At 37.8% G+C, this 21702-nt stretch overlaps 1 protein-coding gene and 1 pseudogene across 2 annotated transcripts in view; one reads left to right on the forward strand and one right to left on the reverse strand.

The window, feature by feature from the left end:
- Positions 1 to 21702, reverse strand: part of LOC135714436 (SH3 domain-binding protein 5 homolog) — a 72018-nt gene that overhangs the window by 3848 nt on the left and 46468 nt on the right. For both annotated transcript variants that reach the window (XM_065237814.1, XM_065237813.1), the window contains exon 4: positions 15835 to 15918. In XM_065237814.1, coding sequence (XP_065093886.1) covers positions 15835 to 15918 — 84 coding nt within the window. The remainder of the gene's footprint in view (positions 1 to 15834; positions 15919 to 21702) is intronic.
- LOC135714447 (heterogeneous nuclear ribonucleoprotein L-like) lies at positions 1408 to 2531 on the forward strand (annotated as a pseudogene).

Here is a 21702-nt window from a genome sequence, read left to right on the forward strand (position 1 = left end):
CGGCCATTTGTGGACTCTAAAAGGAATCACATTAATAGAACATTTCTTGCTAATTGACAAAGTATTCAACGTGAGATTCACAAATTAAAATGTTAAGTGTTTGATGTGATGTGATGAAAAGCCACTATCAAGTCACTAGCCGTGACGCGCGGATCCTCCTAATAGATCAATCTGTTCGTTAATTCACAGCTGCATGAAGGGCCAAACACGGAGGAGTGCAGACTCTTACTCGGGAATAGAGAATCTCTTTCCAATGGAGACATCTCCCAAAATCACACAACAGGTCGCATTATTAGGACCTCCGGCTATTATTATAAGGATTATCATATAATCACCATCGATCCATAAATGATTTCACGTTATTGTGATCTCCATAATCAAGGGTTGGTTGACTGAGCACGAAAATAGCTTTGCCGATTCTAATAGTGAATTCGTTTATTATCGGGGTTAACACCAGTTGCAACCCAGTGCGAAACCGAACTTTATGTCAGTGTGAACCTCAACCTGAGCTAGGTTTTAAAAACAAACGAACAAACTGACGTTTGTCAGAAAACAAGCAGACCCAATCTTGATACCCGATCCAGGTTGGAACTGAATAATAAACGAATTCGCTATTAGTGTCGGTGATTACGTCTTACGTCCAGTGATGAATACAAGCGAACCAAAAATTGTGTGTGGACAATACCAGCAGAAATGGTCAATGAAGATGACATGTGGTTGAATGGATTCTGTCTGCTAATCGGAAGATCTGACCCACTCGTAAGAATCACAAATAGCCAGAAAGAACAACTAGTAAGGCCGGCTGTTGGTGCTAGGTCCCGAGAGGCCGACCGAACCGATCGGTGATGATGATAGGCGGTTAAAGATGTCCCAATCGGCCAATAGAGCAAACAGCCTGGCTGAAGGAACACTAATTAAAACTTCAATAAAAACCACGAAAGAACGGAGCAAAAAATTTATGGCTCACATTTTTCCATTTTTCTCTTCGAACACAGCACACTACGATCCAGAGATTTCTGAGGAATAGTCCAAGGGAATTTTAAAGAAAATTATGAACTATAATCAAGGGGTGGTCACTCTACACACTTATTCTGTGCCAACTTTTTTCTCAGTGTGCCGCAGCTGTGCCGGCAGTGCCGAGAAGTCAATGAACTGACGTTTGTTTGCTTGTGAATAATGCCTTGTTTGGCATCCCGGTATTTTAACAACTCTTGTTTTTGTTTTGTTTTTCAATGTTTACAAAAACGACACGGACTCCAGTTGGGACTACACATTGGATGCAGCCGCCTCCAAGGATGCCTGCAACGGACGAACTCTTCGGTGGAAGGCCGACCTCGTACAACGACCGTCAATCATCAGTCAACCATGGTCCTAAGCCAACCCTTCTGGGAGTCGGTGAAGGAAACGGATTTGCACCGAATTTTTCACCGCGCGAGTATCATCCGTCGAAAACTGGAAACCAACACCGGTCGGAACACACGTTGGACTGATGAAGGACGTACCGCTGACCCGAAACGGACCAGCCAACTTCATCCAACAGGGCGCAGTGATGATGGTCTACGGACTCGATAGCAACACAGCCAACACCGATAAGGTGTTCAATCTGTTCTATCTGTACGGAAATGTTGTCAGGATAAACTTCCTGAAGACCAAAGAGGGTACCGCCATGGTCCAGATGGGAGACGCCATCGCAGTCGAACCAGTCGAACGCAGCATCCAGCAATTGAACAACATTCTAATCGGAAATGATGGTAGCAATATTCAGACTGCATTTTCCAAGCAGAACTACTTGGCAGAGTCCACCAACCCCTACACTCTGCCGGACAATTCGATCAGCTTCAAGGACAACAGTGCGTCCAAGAACAATCGGTTTCTTTCGTTGACCCAGGCCAGAAAAAATCGCATTCTCCACTTCTTCAATATCCCACCTGGCATGTCCGAGGATCTGCTGCTGACTGCATTCACCACCAAGGACTGCCACCCGTCACAAGTGCGAATGTTCCTGCTGAAATCGGAAAGTTCCTCCTCCGGATTGGTCGAGTTCCCGAGCGTAGCTCTGGTGGTGAACGCCATCAGGCACAAAATTCCCGTTAATTATGAAGCTGTGATTCTCCTCCTCCAAGACGATGAACGGTGCGTGGAGCAACGAGAACATCGAAAACACGTAAGCATGGAAAGAGCGTAAGCTGCTTTTTCTGAGAAAAGAAAGCATTTTCCTTTTTCTGTGTAGTTAATGTAATGATTCGTAATTATAATTTCTTATTATGTTAGTTGGAAGTGCAAAAAAGCAGGAGAGTAAAAATAATTAATTGAACTATTTGAGATTTTACCAAGACGGTTCTGCAACATTATATCGGCAGTGAGCATGCATAAGGGCGTAAACGCGATGATCGATTCTCTTCGTCGATTTTATCTTTGGTTAATAGCTCGCTCAGACCAGTGACAGCAGCGTTTGACGGTACGCAGCATGTCCCGAGCTCAAATCATTTATTTTGCTGTGCTGGGCCCGCTGTCACTGGGCTGAGCTCGCTAGATTTAACGTTTCTCGGTGCGTTTGCTGTACAGCCAATACAACCTGTTACAACTCTGCATTGGACAAATTCTAGAAAATTGTTTCGCTTAGCTGTAGCAATGCAAAGATAAAATCGATGGAGAGAATCGATCATCGCATATCTCGTTGAACATGTCAAAAGATCCTATCTGCTTTGATCGATTCTCTTCATCGACTTTCTCTTTTGGTAACCACGCCTACGCAAACATATTTCGTGCTCTTTTTGCCACACAGTTTGATAGCAGAAGTTATTGTCTTGTGATTAGAACTTTGAACACAGCAAGGAATGCTTCTGAAATTGAGTTATTAACGAAAGAGATAGTCGATGAAGAGAATCGATGAATGCAGATAGTACCTTTTGAAATGTTTATCTAGATGGTTGGATAATATAGTTTTTGTTTGGTTAATGACTTTCCGATTAAAACTCAAGCACCGCTTGTCGTGACCGGACCGAGATTTCCAGCGTCGACCACGGCTACACGAATTACCGATGTTGTAGGAGACGGACCAGCAGCATCAGCAGCATTGAAAGCAACCCTGGGAGCTGTATCGCTAGTTCGTGGTCGGAAACCTCGGTCAGGTCAAGATACCACTGTCAGCTATTCTTCATCTGAGAGGGAAATGTTGACGCGACTTCCGTCACGGGTGTAACGATTTTGATAACGGGATGTTGCTATACAAGCGATTGTTCTAATTTCTTCATGCTGAGTGGTCGGAATGATTGTACGCAGTCCGGCGCGGAATGATGTACCTAGTTCTCGCGCAACACGAGAAAAGGGCCTATTATTGTTGATCGATTCTCTTCATCGATTTACTCTTTCACGAATAACCCCGACTGCAAATGAATTTCCCATTCAGTGTGTTGTTTTAGGTGCAAGCTAACATCATCTTCTGTCGAACTGTGCTACGAGCTTAACGAGAAATTCGTTTATGTTGCCGTAGTAAACCAAAGAGAAAATCGATGAAGAGAATTGATCAACGAGGATAGGCCCTTTTCAAATGTTACGCAAGAGTTCTTCGGACAAGCATCAGGATGTGCGCTGAGAATTCAATTTAGGAGAATCCATGGCGAGACTTGGTGGAGATTCACGGTTGTGTTTTGAAAATAATTTGATTATATTGGCGTTGACAGCGACTCTGTAGCTCTTTACTCCTATGGTAAAATCCGTAAGCAAACGTCAGACTGTGCGTGAAACATGGCGGACTTGGTACTATCCTTTCACTCCACCGAAAAATCCTATAAGAAACTGTCAATCTTTTCTATAAGAGACAATTTTTCGACGGTGCCAATTGTGGCAACATCAATAACAAATTTTGACACATGCATACTGCGCAGGCGCATAAAAGGTTCAGTGTTGCCAGTAATTTTAAAGATCAGAAAAAGTGTAACCATGGGTGCCAAACAGTGCCAATGACTATGTCCAGGTGTGCCCAAGCTTGTTTTTGGCAGACTGTGTGGAGTGACCATCCACTTGACTATAATTTAGATTCGCGAGAATCATTATTAATACGAATAGTGAATTTAAAGAATACTGAAGAGCATTTCTAAAGCGTTCTGCTTTCTTCTTCTTCTTATTCTTCTTCGCATTTCAAGCTTATTGCATATCATATATTAGCTTATTGCGTGCTCTCAACTTAGTAGTGTTCTAGATGCACTTCCACAGTTATTAATTGAGAGCTTTCGATGCCTGTACCATTTTTGCATTGATATGATTGTGTGGCAAGTCCAATCATACTTCTATGCCCAGGGAAGTCGAGAAATTTTCCAACCCGAAAAATTCCTAGTCCGAATCGGGAATCGAACCCAGCCACCTCCAGCATGGTCTTGCTTTGTAGCTGCGCTTTTACCGACTGAGCTAAGGGAGGTCCCAGCGTTCTGTACAGAATTCCAAGACTGTTATCGAGAATAGCGGAGAGAATCATAAGAATATTGAGGGGAATACTAACAGTAGCACTGAAGAAATTTTGGATTGATCCTAAGGAAATCCTTGAGAAATTGTCAAAGATATCTTGAGATAAGTTCCATACAATTAATTTAGTTAATTCAGCTATTGCAAGATTCTGATACTTCGAGTGAGAGAGAAGAGATTCCATGATCCTTATTATTATTATGATTGATTACGAACACTTTACTATTGACGTGGCATTCGTATTGTGCTAAAAGTAAAAATCTAACTTTAATTTTTGAGCTCATGTGATCGGTTTGATCGGTGTAACGAAAATGGACAGAGTCAGTACCACAGAGTGGCAAAAAAGTGACTTGGTGCTAGACTTCGTTTGTGGTGATCGATAATAAATCGATTTGAGATCAAGACCATTTTGTGGTTGTACTTTCCGGTGCAGTAAAACTAAAAATATTCAAAATGTTGAATATGTGGCATCGAAAAATTATTGAGATTGCAAAGTTGACCAAAAATCACGTGTCTAAACCGTAGAAGTTGTTTAGGATTATCATTGGAATCATTTAGGAAAACTATCACGATCACGGAAGTAACAAATTTTCTATACTCTGGGATATCGCAGAGCTCTGACTCAATTAATGGTATTTTATACTATGAAAAAGATAAGAATTCCTAGCTTGAAGAATTATTCATGATATAATTAAAAATATTCGAGAAATCGGACTTGCATTTGATTAATATACGTATAAAAAAATCAAATTCCCGATTATTACGGGGATTTTTTCCCGGTTGTTTTCGATTCTCGACTAATTCCCAGTTCAGTGGCCACCCTAAGGATTGTTCAGTTTTCCCGTAATTAATATATACGGTACATCCCTCCGGGGGCAAATTGATTACTGAAAATCGAAAGTATCGTAATAAATTTCTACAAAATGAGCCATCGAAAAACTTAGTAGCAATTGAAACTACTAAGTTTTTCGATGGCTCATTTAGTAGAAATTTATTACGATACTTTCGACTTCCAGCAATCAATTTGCCCCCGGAGGGATGTACCAACGGTCACCATAAAAACATAAACAATAAAGTACTATTTCCAAATAAGACACACGAGGAAGCGATACAAATTTGCTTTCAGTCACGTGTTATTGATTGCTAACCCGTAAATGTTGCACATCCCTCCCAGCAAATGATAGATTTATTGCTCTCGTAATAAACGAAAGATGATAGATGTGGGACAAGTCTTTCTTTCCGTAAACCACAAGTTAACCCACGACGGTCTGTCGTGGTCGGGTGCGGCAAGAAATGTGTTGCAAATATGTTTCAATTTACAACCGTCTTTCAACCACCACCTTTTAGGTTCACTTTCACTCAAGGAGTGTACATTTCTACAGCTTCGGTACAGAAATACGTGAGACAACTGCGTTGCTACGGCAGCAACTATTGATGCAATTTGCGGCATACTGCTGCTGTTTAGGTATTTTTTTTCATTTTCACTATCATCGACCAACTAGTACTAACTGGGGCTGCTACATGGTATCGAACAGCAGCGGTAAGTCAGCGCACCCAGCGCACATGTTTGACCAGTGCGTAATTTCACCGAATGCTAACCGAGCTCCAAATGACTGCACTTTTCCCGCCTGACCGTGTTTGCATACCTATAAATTTGTATGACTATATTTAGCAGGCCGAAGGGGCTCTAGCTATATTTGGTCGATCATACACGTGCACTCAAGTGTAACCCATGTGAACTTGGTGTAAACAAAGGTGCACCCTCTAGGGCACGTTGCTCTGCTCACTTTGCTCAGTATTCACTTTGTGTGCGGTTATTCGATATTGCCAAAAAAAAAAACTGTGTTTGGGCAGCACTTACAAGGGTGCCAGAAGGTGCAAATTGAGACTTTCTCACGTTTTGCAAAACAAAAATTGAGGCTAAACAGGTGCCGAAATAAATATTGTCGCAGGAAGTGGTCATTGAACAAGATCGAATGTCATCACTTCATCATTCTGATGGGTGGTTTGGACTAGTAGACCTAGCAGAGTCTGAGATCAAATCGAAAGCTTAATTTAATGTGGAGTGATAGTAAAAATCGGTAAACTGAAAGCAATGATTTTTTTTAATTATAGTCACTTTAACTTTCCTAGAGTCATTCGTATCTTGCCGGGGGCCGGGATGAAATTTGAACTCGTGACTTTGACGTGAGAGGTATGGCTGTTAACTGTTACGCCGGGACCGTCCCTAACTGAAATCAAATTATGATTTCAATGTGATGTTGAAAGCAAAACTCGATTTCATTTTGCTTTAATTCAGATGCTCGACTTTGCTCGGGAGATCTAACGTTAACATCATCACTAGAATTACTTCAATTGAACAATGACAACCAGCATGGGGAAAATGTGTCACATGAGACAACCTTACATCGTGACGACATCCAATTAAACTTAACCCAAATCCCCGAAATAGGCAGTCAAAAGAATTGTAGGCAGTAAGTAATTTCATACAATAGAGGGTTTTAGCGTTCAAACGACAGCTTGCTGTATGTTAGTTTGCGCCTAAAGCTGTGCGCCCCCAGCGTCGTATGCAATCCTCCGGCACTAATAGGATTATGCGTTGGGGAAATGTCAATTACGCTGTCTGTTTGTTGTCGTTTGTTTTTTTTTTATCATCCATGGAAAGTGGGTGAATTCGCCTTGTACCAAGTAAATCAACGCCAGCAAGAGGGCACTATTGTATATTTATGCCATATTCTATAGCTCATCAAATATGGCACGATGCTTTCCAGCTCTGCCGAGGCCTTTGTTGGAGCACTTAACCCCATCTGAGTCGACTTGCTATTGCTTGGTTTGGTGGTGCAGTGTGCTAGGCGCTGCACAGTGGGAATTTTAGGAACATAAAGAATTAAAATTGACTTCTGCTTTAATCGCAAATATGTTATATTTGGAATATATATTTTCTTAAAGAACAAAATCCCATGCTCTCGTGTATTAAATATTTTTTAATCAAACGCGTTTAATAATCTATTTAGCCCGCAATTTTTTTGTATAAGTTACCTACTATGCCACAGTCACAAGGGGTTCTTTAGGAAACTTTCGGAAAATTTCTATGGAAAAAATTGAGCCCTATATCCCAAGAACATTGCAAGTTTTATGGAGGTTTTAAAGAATCTTAAGAATCTAAATCATAGTGGATATATAAAATGTATATGTATAAAATATTCATCAAGTTGTTTACACTAGTTTAAATCGCATGATTCAGCATGCGCCGAATGAAATTGCGCGAAAAAGATTTCATTATCCAATTACCTAAATGAAAAAAATATTTCATATTGAGTATTTCAGCAGCAAACAATTGTAATCCTTTTTACCCCTGTAATCCCCACTGTGCGCCGTTGGTAATGTAACTTGTGACTCACGGTGGGTGAATGAGTTAACGAGCAAATGACTCCACACAAGGGAAAATTATGTCGCAATTTAGAACCCTGAAAGTGATATCTAAGGCAGTGGGAATTTATGTCACATTGTTGTACGCCGAGGTAGTGCCAATTTAAATTTTATCTAACGAGCATTATCAAAACAACCCAAATGAGGTTCCACCTGTAATGGATTGTCGCTCGCATTGCTTCGTTTCAAGTTGGTATGTTTGAGGGCAGAATTGGGCTATGTAATGGATTACGGAAATTGTCATTCTGTCACCATTTAGACTGCTTTAGATTGGAATTGGAGCTATTGGTAAGCGAGGGATCGTGACTTTAGTCTCACACCCCTTCATATTCATGAGTCTTTAGTCGCATTCTTTAATAACATGAACACTAGGATGCTTCATTTTGAAAACATGTGATAAATTTCTGATAGGCCACCCTCCAGTTCGATTCATTCAAAATATGAGCCTGAGCAAAAAATTGTAAAGATGGATGAAGGTTTAGCGGTCCCGTAAATGATATGAAAAATACGAAATAGGGTAAATTGACAGATGAATATGTGCATGACAACAAAGCCAATTTAATCATTGTTTGGGCCACTATAAGCAATGTTAGAGAAATGTAAGTGAAAATCGATAATTTTACATACTAATTCACCAAAATCTCTATACAAAATTCAAATCATTTGCGCGACCTCTAAACGACCAATCTTTACCATTTTTTGTACTAGCTCATATTTTGGGGTTATGAATCGAGCAGGAGGATGACGTGTCATAAATTCATTACTTTTTTTAATGAAGCAGCCTAATGAACACATTACTTTAATTCAACTGACCGTTTACCAAAATTGAACCCAGGTACAAATCAAACGCTTTTATCCAACATCGCAGTGATAAGCACGTAGCCAAAAGCAGGGAGGAAGCACACTCGCCTTGCTCAACAGCAAAATAAAGTTCTCCGTCTCATTAATTACTTGTGTTTTGTCTCAGAACCTCGACATTTGTTTGAGTTTCACGCAAAACAAATACCCAGGTAACAATTTGATGCTTAACAAGTGTTGTTTAGTCGATTTTAATTCAGCCTTAGTTTAAATAATTCTTGTACATAGACCACGTTAACCTTTGTTCAGCTTTTAAACATCTAAATATGGTGATTTAAATCAGCCGAAATCTTAAGAGTTATATAAATTATAAGCTTTTTAAGGCAGAAATAACAGTATTTTCCAACCATTGTTTAGCCTTCTATTTTATTTAGAAAAAAAAAATGGCGCTTCATATGTTATATATCTTAATGGGACTGCAACAAGGTGCTGACTAATTCGATTTACGTATTTATATTGTTATTATAAGTCTAAAAATTACCTTTGCCTTTCGGGATTCGAACCGGCAGTCGCTGATTCACAGGCATCAATCATACCTACTGGACCTTTTAAGCATTTGTGTGGCAAAAGGTATGATCATTAACTTGAAACACGTCAAATTTAAGTTGAATAATAGCATCCGGAAGAGTATTCTACAGCAATGCAGAATTGTAAACAACAACTGGTGACAGTAAAACATTCCTTTCATTTTCAAGTGTAGTTAACAATATGTGGACACAAGTGCGCGATTTATTTCGATGGTCATGTGGAAGCTATTTTAGTGCCATAATTGAGTTATATGTTTGGAATTCTGTCTGAAAATTCAGTGCAATATATCAGTCAAAACACAGAAATACAAATGTTAATACTTCCGACGTCGTCACAGGCCGATTTCAAAGGTCTGGCCCAACCGGCTTATTGGTATTAGTGAAAAGTGTAAATGTTTAGTGGTGTTCGTATTTCATCGCAATGTTTATATTTTTACACGAAACAGCTGTTTCCTGTGACGACACGACTGCCGTTCGTAGTATGAAATGTTTTGCGGTCATGACATCGTCATTCGCTTGCTCAGCAATGTTGACAACATTTTTGCTTCTAACACCAGCAAGCTGCCTGTTGTTCCAGATCTTGTATGATTGACATCGGTCACAGCCCACTTCTACCTGAAGCTATTCCTAAAAAGCTCCTCTAACTTGTATCTACTGCTGCCGCTGCTTGGGATTAGAAAGGTAGGCAGTGAATTTAGAAGAACAAAAATGCCGGAAATGCAACGAGTGACACTGACTACATTCCATAAATCAGGCTATCAAAATATTTGTAGTGCATTGCTGATTTGTGGAGTAGTGTTAAGCTAAAATAAGGCTTGTTCAATCTTTAGATCAGCTACCTTACCTTATCGAGGTTGCATTATGGGGATACAATTAGCTTCGTGCACTACTAATCAACTATATATTAAGCCTGCTGTTAATCAGCTTGGTACACCTAAAATCAACCAATAATCAGCTGTAGTTCTTACTGTTCAGCTTGAATTGTTACTTGGGTGGTTTAAAAATCAAATGTTAGTGTGGATTCCTTCTTCTTCTTCTTCTTCTTCTTAGTGTTCTAGATGCACTTCCACAGTTATTAATTGAGAGCTTTCGATGCCTGTACCATTTTTGCATTAGTATAATTGTGTGGCAAGTTCAATCATACTTCCATGCCCAGGGAAGTCGAGAAATTTTCCAACCCGAAAAATTCCTAGATCGGACCGGGAATTGAACCGAGCCACCTCCAGCATGGTCTTGCTTTGTAGCTGCGCCTTTACCGACTGAGCTAAGGGATGCCCCTGTGTGGATTCCTTACATCCTCTATATATGTTTTCACAACATATGTAATGGCAGTACTTACAATGGACTTACAATAATTTAGTCCAGAATGAATATTTCATATAAATCTATCACGAGATGATTTTTTAGCCGCAGTTCATTTTTTGGCCGTTTGGTATGCTTTTTATGAAATATATTATAAAACCTTAAATATTCCAGTTGGTTGTGCAAAATCATGAATATTTTTCAAAGAACACTAAAACGAACCTTATTAGTCATTTGACCGAATGGTAGTTTTACCGAATATTGGATAGTAGAGATGGACTTTAAAGGTTTCAGATAACCTAGTCAGTAATTGCGCGGTATTACCAAGCGGTCACCCGATTGAAGCGATATGGACGGGGAGAGTGGGAATGCCAACTCCCTGTTGATAACATTTCGTGGATAAAGGGCGGACTCTTCTCCCCGCGCATTGAGGCATCATCCTGTCTGGGGGCTCGTATTTCTAACCAATTGCGCGATCATGTTGCTGGAAGAAGATTCTTTACTGTCTCTTAGATGCGTATTGGCCCTTCATACAGCGACATGTTGACGACAATCAGAGGTTATTAAGCTTGATCAAAACAAACAGTCGAGGAAATATGTCTGGTTCGAAATTTACTCTACTTTCCTGGGCTTACTAGCAAAAAAATCCGTTCCCATATTCGTAAACGAGAGCCGTGAACTTTAGTTCACGGTGCATATTTCCTTCTACGCGCGGATCGTGAACTATGGTTCACGGCTGCCGTTCACGAATATGGGAACGGTTTTTTTTTTCGAGTAGAGTATAATTATGCTTTCCACACTATATACAAATTCATGCGTTGGTTGGCATAGAAACAGGACTGTCATGGTGGTATATCATTGTTACTCCTTGAGTAACCGGCTCCGAAAATCGATTTTCTTTTTTTAATCATAACTATTTGAGAGCTAAAATATCGTTCTACCTGCAAATTATCAAAATTATTATTAGGAAAGATTAGAAAACTTCAAGGTGTTCACAAAAAATGTAGAGCAGTTCCACAAAGATTCGCAAATCGTTTCGGATCGACTTTCTAAGATTATGATGAAACTTTGCACAGTTGTTTGTTATTGCCCAACATGCCATTTTACATATATGGTTCCCTAGTTTTGCACATGACTAACACTTGAAAAGGGCTAATGCAAAAAGGATACGCATCAATAGAAAAATATATATCTCGAGAACGATTTGTTTGATCGAGATGGTGTCTTGGGCAAAGTTGAGTACAAGTATTGTACCTTAAAAAAAATTACACTGTAAAATATTTTTTTTTACAAAAAAAAATTAAAATTACTCAAATTGCATATTTTTTTAAAAATTATTTTAAAAAATTAGCTAAACTAGCTAGCCGTATATGGGGCCAAACAGAAAAATACACTTTTCCCATACGGTCTCTTACTCATAATTAATTATATCTTAACTCATGCGTATTATTAAAAAACTGTGAACAGCAAAGTTTAAGGAAATTAATTGGGCTTTTTGTTAAAAATACTTTCAAGATTGGACACTCACGAATAACATCTCCAAAGAGCGAAAATCGCTCAAATTATGCGATAAGTGAATTTTAACCTACGAGTATCTCGAAAATAACAACTTTGGGCAATTTGAGCATTATGAGCTATTTTGTTGTAAATTTAATGTGTTTTAATATTAACACTATTTCAAAGATATTCGATAACTATCGGTAGTATTTTGGAAAAAAAAAATTTTTTTCAATAATTCATTTCTTTATTTTTTTATGATTAGCCCAGCAAATACACAGTGTCAGTAGGTATTTCTTCACCTAAGCTACAAAATAAATATAAAAAAAATATTTTAAAAAGATATGCAATTTGAGTAAACATCTCAAAAGGGCGAAAATTTCTTAAAATATGCGATAAGTGAATTTTAACCTACGAGTATCTCGAAAATAACAAATTTGGGCAATTTAAGCATTATTAGCTTTTTTGTTGTAAATTTAATGTGTTTTAATATTAACACTATTTCAATGATATTCGATAACTATTGGTAGTATTTTGGAAAATACTTATTTTTTCAATAATTCATAACTTTTTTGTTTATGATTTGTCCAGCAAATGCACAGTATCAGTAGGTACTACTTTACCGAAACCACAAAAAAAAAGTAAAAAAAAATATGCAATTTGAGTAATTTTTATTTTTATTTTATTTTTGATAATTTTTATTTTTTTTTATGTAAAAAATAATAATAATTTTTTACAGTGTATATTTTTTCTTAAAGGCATAATACTTCGCAACTTCTTCTAAGACACCATCTCAATCAAACAAATCGTTCGCCAGATTTATGTTTTTCTATTGATGCGTATCATTTTTGCATAAGCCCTTTTCAAGTGTTAGTCGTGTACAAAACAAGGGAACCAAATATGTAAAATGGCATGTTGGACAATAACAAACAACTGTGCAAAGTTTCAACATAATCGTAGAAGGTCGATCAAAAAATTTAAAAAAAATCGTCGTTTGAAATGGAACTGCTGGTAGGGAAATCTTCCAAGGAATTTAAGGAAATAACGAGGATTTCGGGGGAGTTACATCAATGGAATGTAGGATAATAAGGGAACTTTCTTCAAATTTCGGGCATTTCATGGAAGCATCGAGAACTTCATGGCGGTTCCATCTGTTTTAAATGACTTATGATCTTCAAAGAAATGCAGAATTATTTCTAACCAATTCAAAGAAAATCATGGAAAACATTTCAACTGAGTTTTGCTATAAATCGAAATGCCAAAATTATTGGAAACATATCTAAGTAATACATTAAGAAATACTGCATGTCTAAGATTGAAAAATCAAATATTTAAAAGTTCTGATCTTTCTATAGAAGACTGGGTTAAAAAAACCAACTTTTGGTTCGAATTGAGTAAATGGTTTTTGTAGCATATAAAATGTTCTTTAAACCTTGGAAAAACGTTTTTTTTGCTATGTAGGTACTCAAATTTACTGCTATATAGTCATAGGCATGCTTGGCATACACAGTTTTGCTCACGAACTGCTCATTTGCTTATAACTTTGCACAGAGTTGACGAAACATAGTTCTGTTTGAAGCAGTCGATAGAATAGAGTTTAAGCTTTTTACAGATATGTAAAAAAGAGGAGATTTTAATTCTAGTAATAAACTGTATTTGATTTTGCGTTGCAAAAATGAAGTGAGAAATGCTCGCTGCACATCTCGGACTTTAAGTGTAAAAACTCATTGATGTTGATTCAAATGATAAGATTTACCTACTCTTTGCATGTCTACAGTAAACTATGATCCTAATCTATCAATTACTTTAAAGAAAACTAAATTTCAACAACTGGGTGAAAAGTTATTAACAAATGAGCAGTTGGTGTGTACAACTGTGCATGCCAAGCATGGTCATAGGAGCGGAGCGACGGACAAACGTTCAAAATAAGCTTCTAAAAAAAGATTCTAAAAAAACGCTTTTAAAAGAAGCATCTTAAGAAGATTCTAAAATAAGCTTCTGTTGGAAGCACATTTTGGACGCATACTTGTCAAAACACGGGCAGTACAGCAAATCTGAGCAGCTACGGAGTAATGTTTTTTTAAAGGTTTAGGGAGAATTTCATCGACTTAATGGTACGTTTTAGAACGCGGAGTACCTCTGCATAGTGGGCAACTCCTAACAAAACCCGGACAAAATTCATTTGATAACGGCACAAAAGTATTTTTAAACCATCTTTCTAAGGCCCTTTACACGCGAACCAAAGTACGCCTACGCAAACCAACAACATCATCGGATAGGGGCAACTATCACCTTTCCGATAGTGGTATTGGTTTGCGTGGGCGTACTCTGGTTCGCGTGTAAAGGGCCTTAGAAAGTTTGTTTACAAATGCTTTTGTACCGTTATCAAATGTTATGCCTGAATTTCAAAACTAAGAACCATTTTTAACAAAATTGGCCAAATTCGAGAATAGAACCGAAACGGTACTCCCATGGAAGTGACCAAAATGTGTGGAAGTATTTAAAATTCAGCAGATTTTTATTGCAATAACTTGTTAACAAACTTAATTACCGGTGGTAATAGCCTACTTTGATGCCACAGTCATTGTGTCGAACCGATTTGTACAGTTTATCAGATTTGATATCAAAAAACATATTGTTTCACGAACTTTTAAAGTTTCCGAAACATAGGGATGGAATTTTTGAAAAGCTGAAAAAATTCCCTTTAGGCAGTGCTAAATTGGTAGAGACTAGGAGAAATGGCTCTAAGGTTGGCCTATGGATCTAAGATTGGGCCCATCGCTAAAAATCTGCTATTTATCAATTGTATCTAAATGAACGCGTCATTGGGACGGTACTAATGGATATTTTTGGTTGCTATTAAAAATTTAGTAATTTAAATTGTTGAATTTATGTATGGGCCCAAATAAGGGGCATTTAGGCCGACATTACATCCATTTCCCTTATATGGAAAATTTAATTTTGCCAGCTCGAGGATCTCACACGCGGTACGTAGAAAACGAGATATGTTAGGAGGAAAAATGCTAACTCTTTAACTCAAGATTTATTACAACAGATGGAGAAAGTTGCTGTATGCCTTTTAATGGTGCAATTTCACAACCACAAGATATACGAAATTGCGTCATTAAACGTAATCGACCCGAAATGATAAGTAAAGATTAGTGCCCAAAAGGAGTACATCGCAGTTGCACAAGTTTTACTTTCATTCTGCGCATCACTTGTCTGTCGAAATCAACGGTCATGCCCTCTTTGCTACTTCAAAAATAAAACATCCCACATGCAAGAAGATAATATCAGGTCGAGGAAAGTGAGTATGTGAAACGAAAAAAAAAGCGAATCACTCAATAAATAGCATCCTCCTCCAACCATCGTTGTCTTCTCCGTCGACCATTCACCACCGCACCAGATTTCAAACGAAGCAGTTTTTTGCAAATCGTAATTAATAATAATAAATTTCGAGCACTTATCAAGAGACGCCACCGTGTGAATTGTCAGTAATTAAGAGTGCTAATTATTTTATCACCCTCAACCAACCACTACCTTCAAACCCCCCTTAAACTTCGGCTCATCTTGCTGATTGGATCAAGAGCAACCAGCGCTTCCAACATAGAGAAGAAAGTTGTTATGATGAAGTTTTCCGGAATAAATTGGATTTTGTAACGACTTTTTGCACTTGTAGGAAGTCCTTCTCAAAGATCGCTCAAAATATGTTGTTATCGAATTATCAGCATTGAACACAATTTCCTCCTCCGATACTTACTTTCAGTTCTGCTTCCTGGAATACTTTTGCCTTCTTCTGGTGTTCGGCCCCGCTTTCCGCCTTCTGTTTCTCGGCATCCATCACCTACGATAGAAGATTGAGAGAGAGAAAGGAAAAAATAAACAAACGTGATAAACGAATAGCGATCAGGTTTTTCGATTCGTTCGAAGAAGAATTCCATTAAAAACAAAAAAATTCCGTTCTGGCATTGGCATTGGCAGTCCTTCCTGTTTTTTTATGTGTCATGGGTTGCCAGAGGAATTTCCAAACTTTCGTTAAAAATAGAAAAACTGTAATTTCTGAGTTGGATGCAGTTTGGTTTGCACAGAGGCGGTATTCAGTCAAATGCATTGAATGAGAAAACACGCTGGGGTGGCGGTTTCGAGTCGAATCATTCGATCACTTCGCCAGCCACATGGAAATGCTTCACACACCATATGAAAATAAACGAAAATAAAATCGAAAAGTCGAAGAATTGAAACGTTGCGGAATTGCGTTTCAAATTTTAAATTCACAATTGAATAAAGAGGGTCAAGTGGAACGACAGTTACGACTTTTCGCAACGCTAATGGAAGGTGTGACGCTCACTCTTAGGGGCTGTCCAGATGTCCATGTAAATGCTGAAGAATTGGTATGAAAGATTGTCCACGTAGAGAGAGTTGGATTAAAATCTATCAAAAACTGTTCTCATGGTTTTTTTTTTTCTATATTAAGCCTGTGACATTGTCTGAATTAATGCATAGCTGCTCAGGTAATACACCTTTCCCGTGTTTTATTTTGTGAAAGATAATGGAGCGTAGCGGCGGGAAAGCTTCTAAAAGAAGTATCATAAAGAAGCTCCTCTAACTAAAAACACATGGACGGGGTGATAAGCATAAGTAGCTACGGACTAACTAAGTGTTTCCAAAAAACGAAGTGTCTCTATTTCCCTTTTATATCACACAAGAAATTGTCTGTAGTAATTCAACAAAAAATATAAAAAGCAAAACAAAAAAGGACTATTTCATGTAAAGTTCATTTATGTTTCATTTCATTTTTAAATTCTTATGAAAAACCATCAATAGCTCGTAACAAGGATATTAGCACAAGATATGCTTTTAATTCTTTCTGAAGCTCTTTAGTAAAATATCTCATGATGAAAAACGACTTTTAAACTCTTCCCATAATGCTCATAAGTTCCTTTAAAAATTATGCAAAGAATTTAGTTGAAGGTAAGCATTGAATTCCTCTGAATCTATGTTACAAAATTTATAACATTAAATCCAATGAAAGAATTTTGGGAATATTATAATTAACAAATTTGGTCTCAAACTTTAATTGATTACATTGCCAGATTTATCATGTACACCTGGATTTTTTAAAAACTTAAAAAAAAGAAAACCTCTCATTCTGCTAGATTTCTGATTCATTGTGTGTCCTAACTTTCCACCTTACCAAACATAGATATTTTCTTATGTAAGGGATCTCTAAAGGATTATCACGTTTCAGAAATTAGAAATCATCAGGTACAGAATTACAGAATAATGAAATTTAATGACATGATGATTCACGTTTTAATTGATTGCAAAATGAGAAACTTGAAAAATAGAGACTCGGAAAAAGATATTCGAGATATTGGGATAATATTATTTGTTGACTAACAATAAAATAAAGATTCAAGATGTCAATAAGACTCCATATTTGAAATTGAGATTCTAGAACTTGTAAAATTCCTGGATTTTGTCGCTTTGAAGATTGTGATGTAGGTAGTATTGATTAGAATGGCAAAGTAATTGAGAGCAGAACCGCATGGGAATTCAAAGGAATGCTGTGGGTTAAATTTATCAGTAATTCTGATACCTGGGTTCTTTAATTTTGAAAAAATATCGTTTACTATACACCATGAAAAGGCTTCGTTTTCTGAGAACGATATTTCCCATTATCTTCCATCTCGATTTTTAAATCATGATTTAAATCATAATAATCACTTCACTGTTCGACACAAAACTAGCAAACTGACAGTTCGCTCCCGTACAAAGTCTCACCGAGGGGTGTTAAGATGGTGATTTTTGCTAATGTAATTACACTTATTTAAAATAGTTCCAGTACTCCAAAATTGATAAAATTTTGGATTTCGGTTTCATTTGCAATGCAGATTACGAATATGCAAGTAGGGTAGAGAACTACTTCGGCCTAATCGCCCATTTTGGGCCTATCGAGCAGAAAACTTCAAATAAATCCATGATTTCAGAGTTAACATGTCAATTATGCGTTTGGTACGATACTTTAGTTAATAAGCTACCGAACGAAGTCAATGAGAACGCGTGATATAAATGTTGGCACCCATTATTCCTAAAAACAAAAGAAGCGCTCCAACCAAATCAATTTTTATCTTCATCCGATAGGCCGAAGAGAATTCGTTGGCGTTTCAATGGCGTTTCAATGCGTTGGGCCGAGTTTAGAATCCGTAGGCCAATTTTGGCGTCAAGAAGCAATGACAATGGCTCAACGATTGGTTTCTCTTTATCAAATCTTACGGTGCGTACGGAGAGGTAAATAAATTTGGAAGCCATCAGTAATAATAACATTCCGTTTGGTTCTAAACTGCGCTAGATTAAGAAAGACTAAGTGCGGGTTGTGCTTAATAGGCCGGAAATGGGGTATTTAACCCTACCTCAATACCCCTAAAGAACCCAATTCTATAAAAAATTGTGAAGCGAACCAGATCCCATTTTAAAGAGTATTCCATATAAGTTTACAGGAGAAGTCGTAGAGATTTCTGAGGAAGACAATTACAAGGGAGGACAGTTCCAAAGAAATTCCAAGGGAACTCTAAAGATATTTTCAAAATAACTCAGGGGATATTCCAAGGAAATTCAGATGATAATTTTGAGTAATTTCTAAAGAGATTTACAATGGACTTCACACAAAGGGAATTTAATTTTAATAATCCTATAGTTTTTAGGTAATACTGAGGAAAGTTTCGATTTGATTCTGAGAGAGCATTCAAGGATGAGTTTCTAATAAAATTTAAGAAAATTCCATGAACATTTCAGATGTTAAGTCCCGGGTGATTCTAAATATAATTCCAAGAAATTTTCAATAAAATATACCGGCATGTTTGATTTAAGCAATTGACGTCACCACTGACGTCGCCCCAACATCAATCTACCTGTTCAACTACTCTTTTTTTTTAACACATTTATTACACTTGTTTGAAACACAGTTTACACGTTTACATTTTCACAATTTAAAACAAAGTCTAGAGCTTGATCATAAAAAAAAAAACATTTTCGGCATTCAACACAAAGCTCACGTAACATATAAACAATTTCAGAGCCTTTCTCCTACTACTTCTTCGAACATTAATTAATTCAGGAATCAAGAAGTCCCTAAACCCTACTCTTTCACCCCTATTCTGTATTTCGTTTCGAACGAAATTCTCATACAAAAAAATATTTTTTTGTATGAGAATTTCGTTCGAAACGGAATACAGAATAGGGGTGTTTATCTAGGATTGTCTCCAATTCCAGACGAAGAAAGATCCATAAATCTCGAACACGAACACAACTGGAAAATTTGTGTTCTAAATCCTCAGGAACGTTTGGACAGAACCGGCACATAGGACTGTCTTGTCGGTTAGTGCGGTGCAGTAAGTCTGCATGAGGTATTTTCCGGTTGATCTTTCAGCCGATGTAAGATGTTTGCTGTTGATATTATTCCATACTTTTGCTCCATGCGATGCTTGGGTTTTTTCAACAAATTTAGGGCGCTTCATCTTGTCACGGAAGAAATTGTGTAGTCCATCAGATGATGGGTTTCTTATGATCTGCTCTGGTATATAGGACACTATTTTCCCTATATATTTTAAACAGGGATAGAGCGCTGGTATGGCCGCAATGTTTGGTGGATTTGCTATGTGTACTGAAAGATCTCGTGCGAACGGTGTGTGCGCAAGACTACAGCAGAATCTGTTCACCAGAAGTGATTTGCTTTAGTGAATGGGCAGGTGAAGATTTAAGCCACCACAATTGGGTTCTTTAATTTTGAAAAATATATCGGTTTTTATATATAATCTGAAAGAGCTTCGTTTTCTGAGCACAGCGATATTTTTTTCAACCCCACGCACTTTCATATCGATTTTTAAATCATGATTTAAAGCAAAATAATAACTTTACTGTTTGACACTAAACTGACAAACTGACAGCTCGCTCCCATACAAAGTGACACCGAGGGGCGCTAATAAGGTGATTTTTGCAAATGTAATCGTACTTATTTAAAATAGTTCCAGTGTGCCAAAATTGATGAAATTTTGGGTTTGGGTTCTATTTTTAATGCAGATTACGAATATGCATTTACCTCAATACCCTAGAAGAACCCAATTGAGAGGCATTGTCTTGTAGGGAAACGACTCCATAAGAAGTATCCTATTTGCAATGTTATTCTTGCAATTGCAGAGTTAGGCATACTAATAACTGAAGCCAAGTACCACAAACGTGACGTAATATACGTGTTTAAAACAATTACCTTCTGGTGCAGAGTCAGGTTTCTTGATTTGAACAACCACATAAGATGCGATGTTTTTCGAATGGCTTCTCCCCACTTGAAATCGATATTTTTCTACAACGAGTTAAAGTAGGTAGCACCAAGAACCTTAACTGATTCCTTACTGACCGGCGTTGATGTTCTCCTGCTCCTGAGTGGCTCCGAAATCCAAAAAAGCGTGTTTGACACGATCCAATTTGTTATCATCGACGATGATAATCGAAATGTCGTCCGCACTACTAGCTCCATAGGGTCGTTGCAGATAGAAGATAGTTTGTCCAGGAGGGGATGTAGGTATAGTACAAAAAGGTGCATACTAAGGGGGTCACCTTGGTGTACGGACCGAAGGATAGGGAATTCAGGAGAGAGATTTCCGTTAATAAGTAACCGTGAACACGAGGTGGATATAATCTTCCCGAGAAGTGAAGTAAATGATGGATTTAAACACATGCTCAGCATCGAACCCAAGAGAAAACCGTGATCAACACGATCAAAAGCATGGTCTAGATCAAAGGATATTAGCTTGCCTGATTTCTTTTTACAGTTGAGTTCAACTATTCGGTATTTGATGGAATGTACCGCTTCGAATATATTCCTTTTTGAATTTGAGCACTTTTGGTTTGGAGTTAACAACCTTATTTCCTCCATTTCTTTACTTAGTCTATGTTTCAAGATCCTTGCAAGAATTTTTTTAATCGAAGTTTAATAGAGAGATTGGGCGAAACGCTTTGATTGACTCCTCGGCACTACTCTCAAAGCGTATTCAAGTAAAAATATATTGCTTTAAATCGATACAAATCAGTGAAACAAGAAGACACTATACAATTTGGGACCGATTTGAATACATTTAGATATGACTCTAAATTAAGTTTCCAATGCTGTTGAACAAGTAAAAGTGAGGTTACGCGACGCCACTGGATACCACTGAAAAAAAAAGTTACAGCATTTCATTTTAAATGCAGATAATCGGAGAAAAACCCGTCATCACAAAATAAGTGATCAGGATTTTTTAAATTTGTTGGTTTTTTTTCATAATTTGTTTTTCGTCGATCTTGTTTTCCGTGCTGAGCACCAATGCTACCGACGCCAGGGAGGCAGCTCCCACACCTGGATCCTACCAATCGACCCATCAACTCATGAACCGGGGACCAACGGCTTTACTTCCATGATCAAAGATGTTATGCCTCAGAACATTCCGGCGGTTCCGACTGGGATTGAACCCAGGCCTGCTGGGGTGAGAGGTAATCACGCTTACCACTACACCACCGGTGCCGCTATGTGATAATTTTGAATACATGTCAAAAAGTTTGGGAGGATTTGGTTGGACATTTTGAGCTTATTTCC

This window comes from Ochlerotatus camptorhynchus, unplaced genomic scaffold, assembly GCF_037179485.1.
Source record: "Ochlerotatus camptorhynchus isolate MF236.1 unplaced genomic scaffold, CSIRO-AGI_Acam_v1.1 ptg000646l, whole genome shotgun sequence".
NCBI classification, from domain to species: domain Eukaryota; kingdom Metazoa; phylum Arthropoda; class Insecta; order Diptera; family Culicidae; genus Ochlerotatus; species Ochlerotatus camptorhynchus.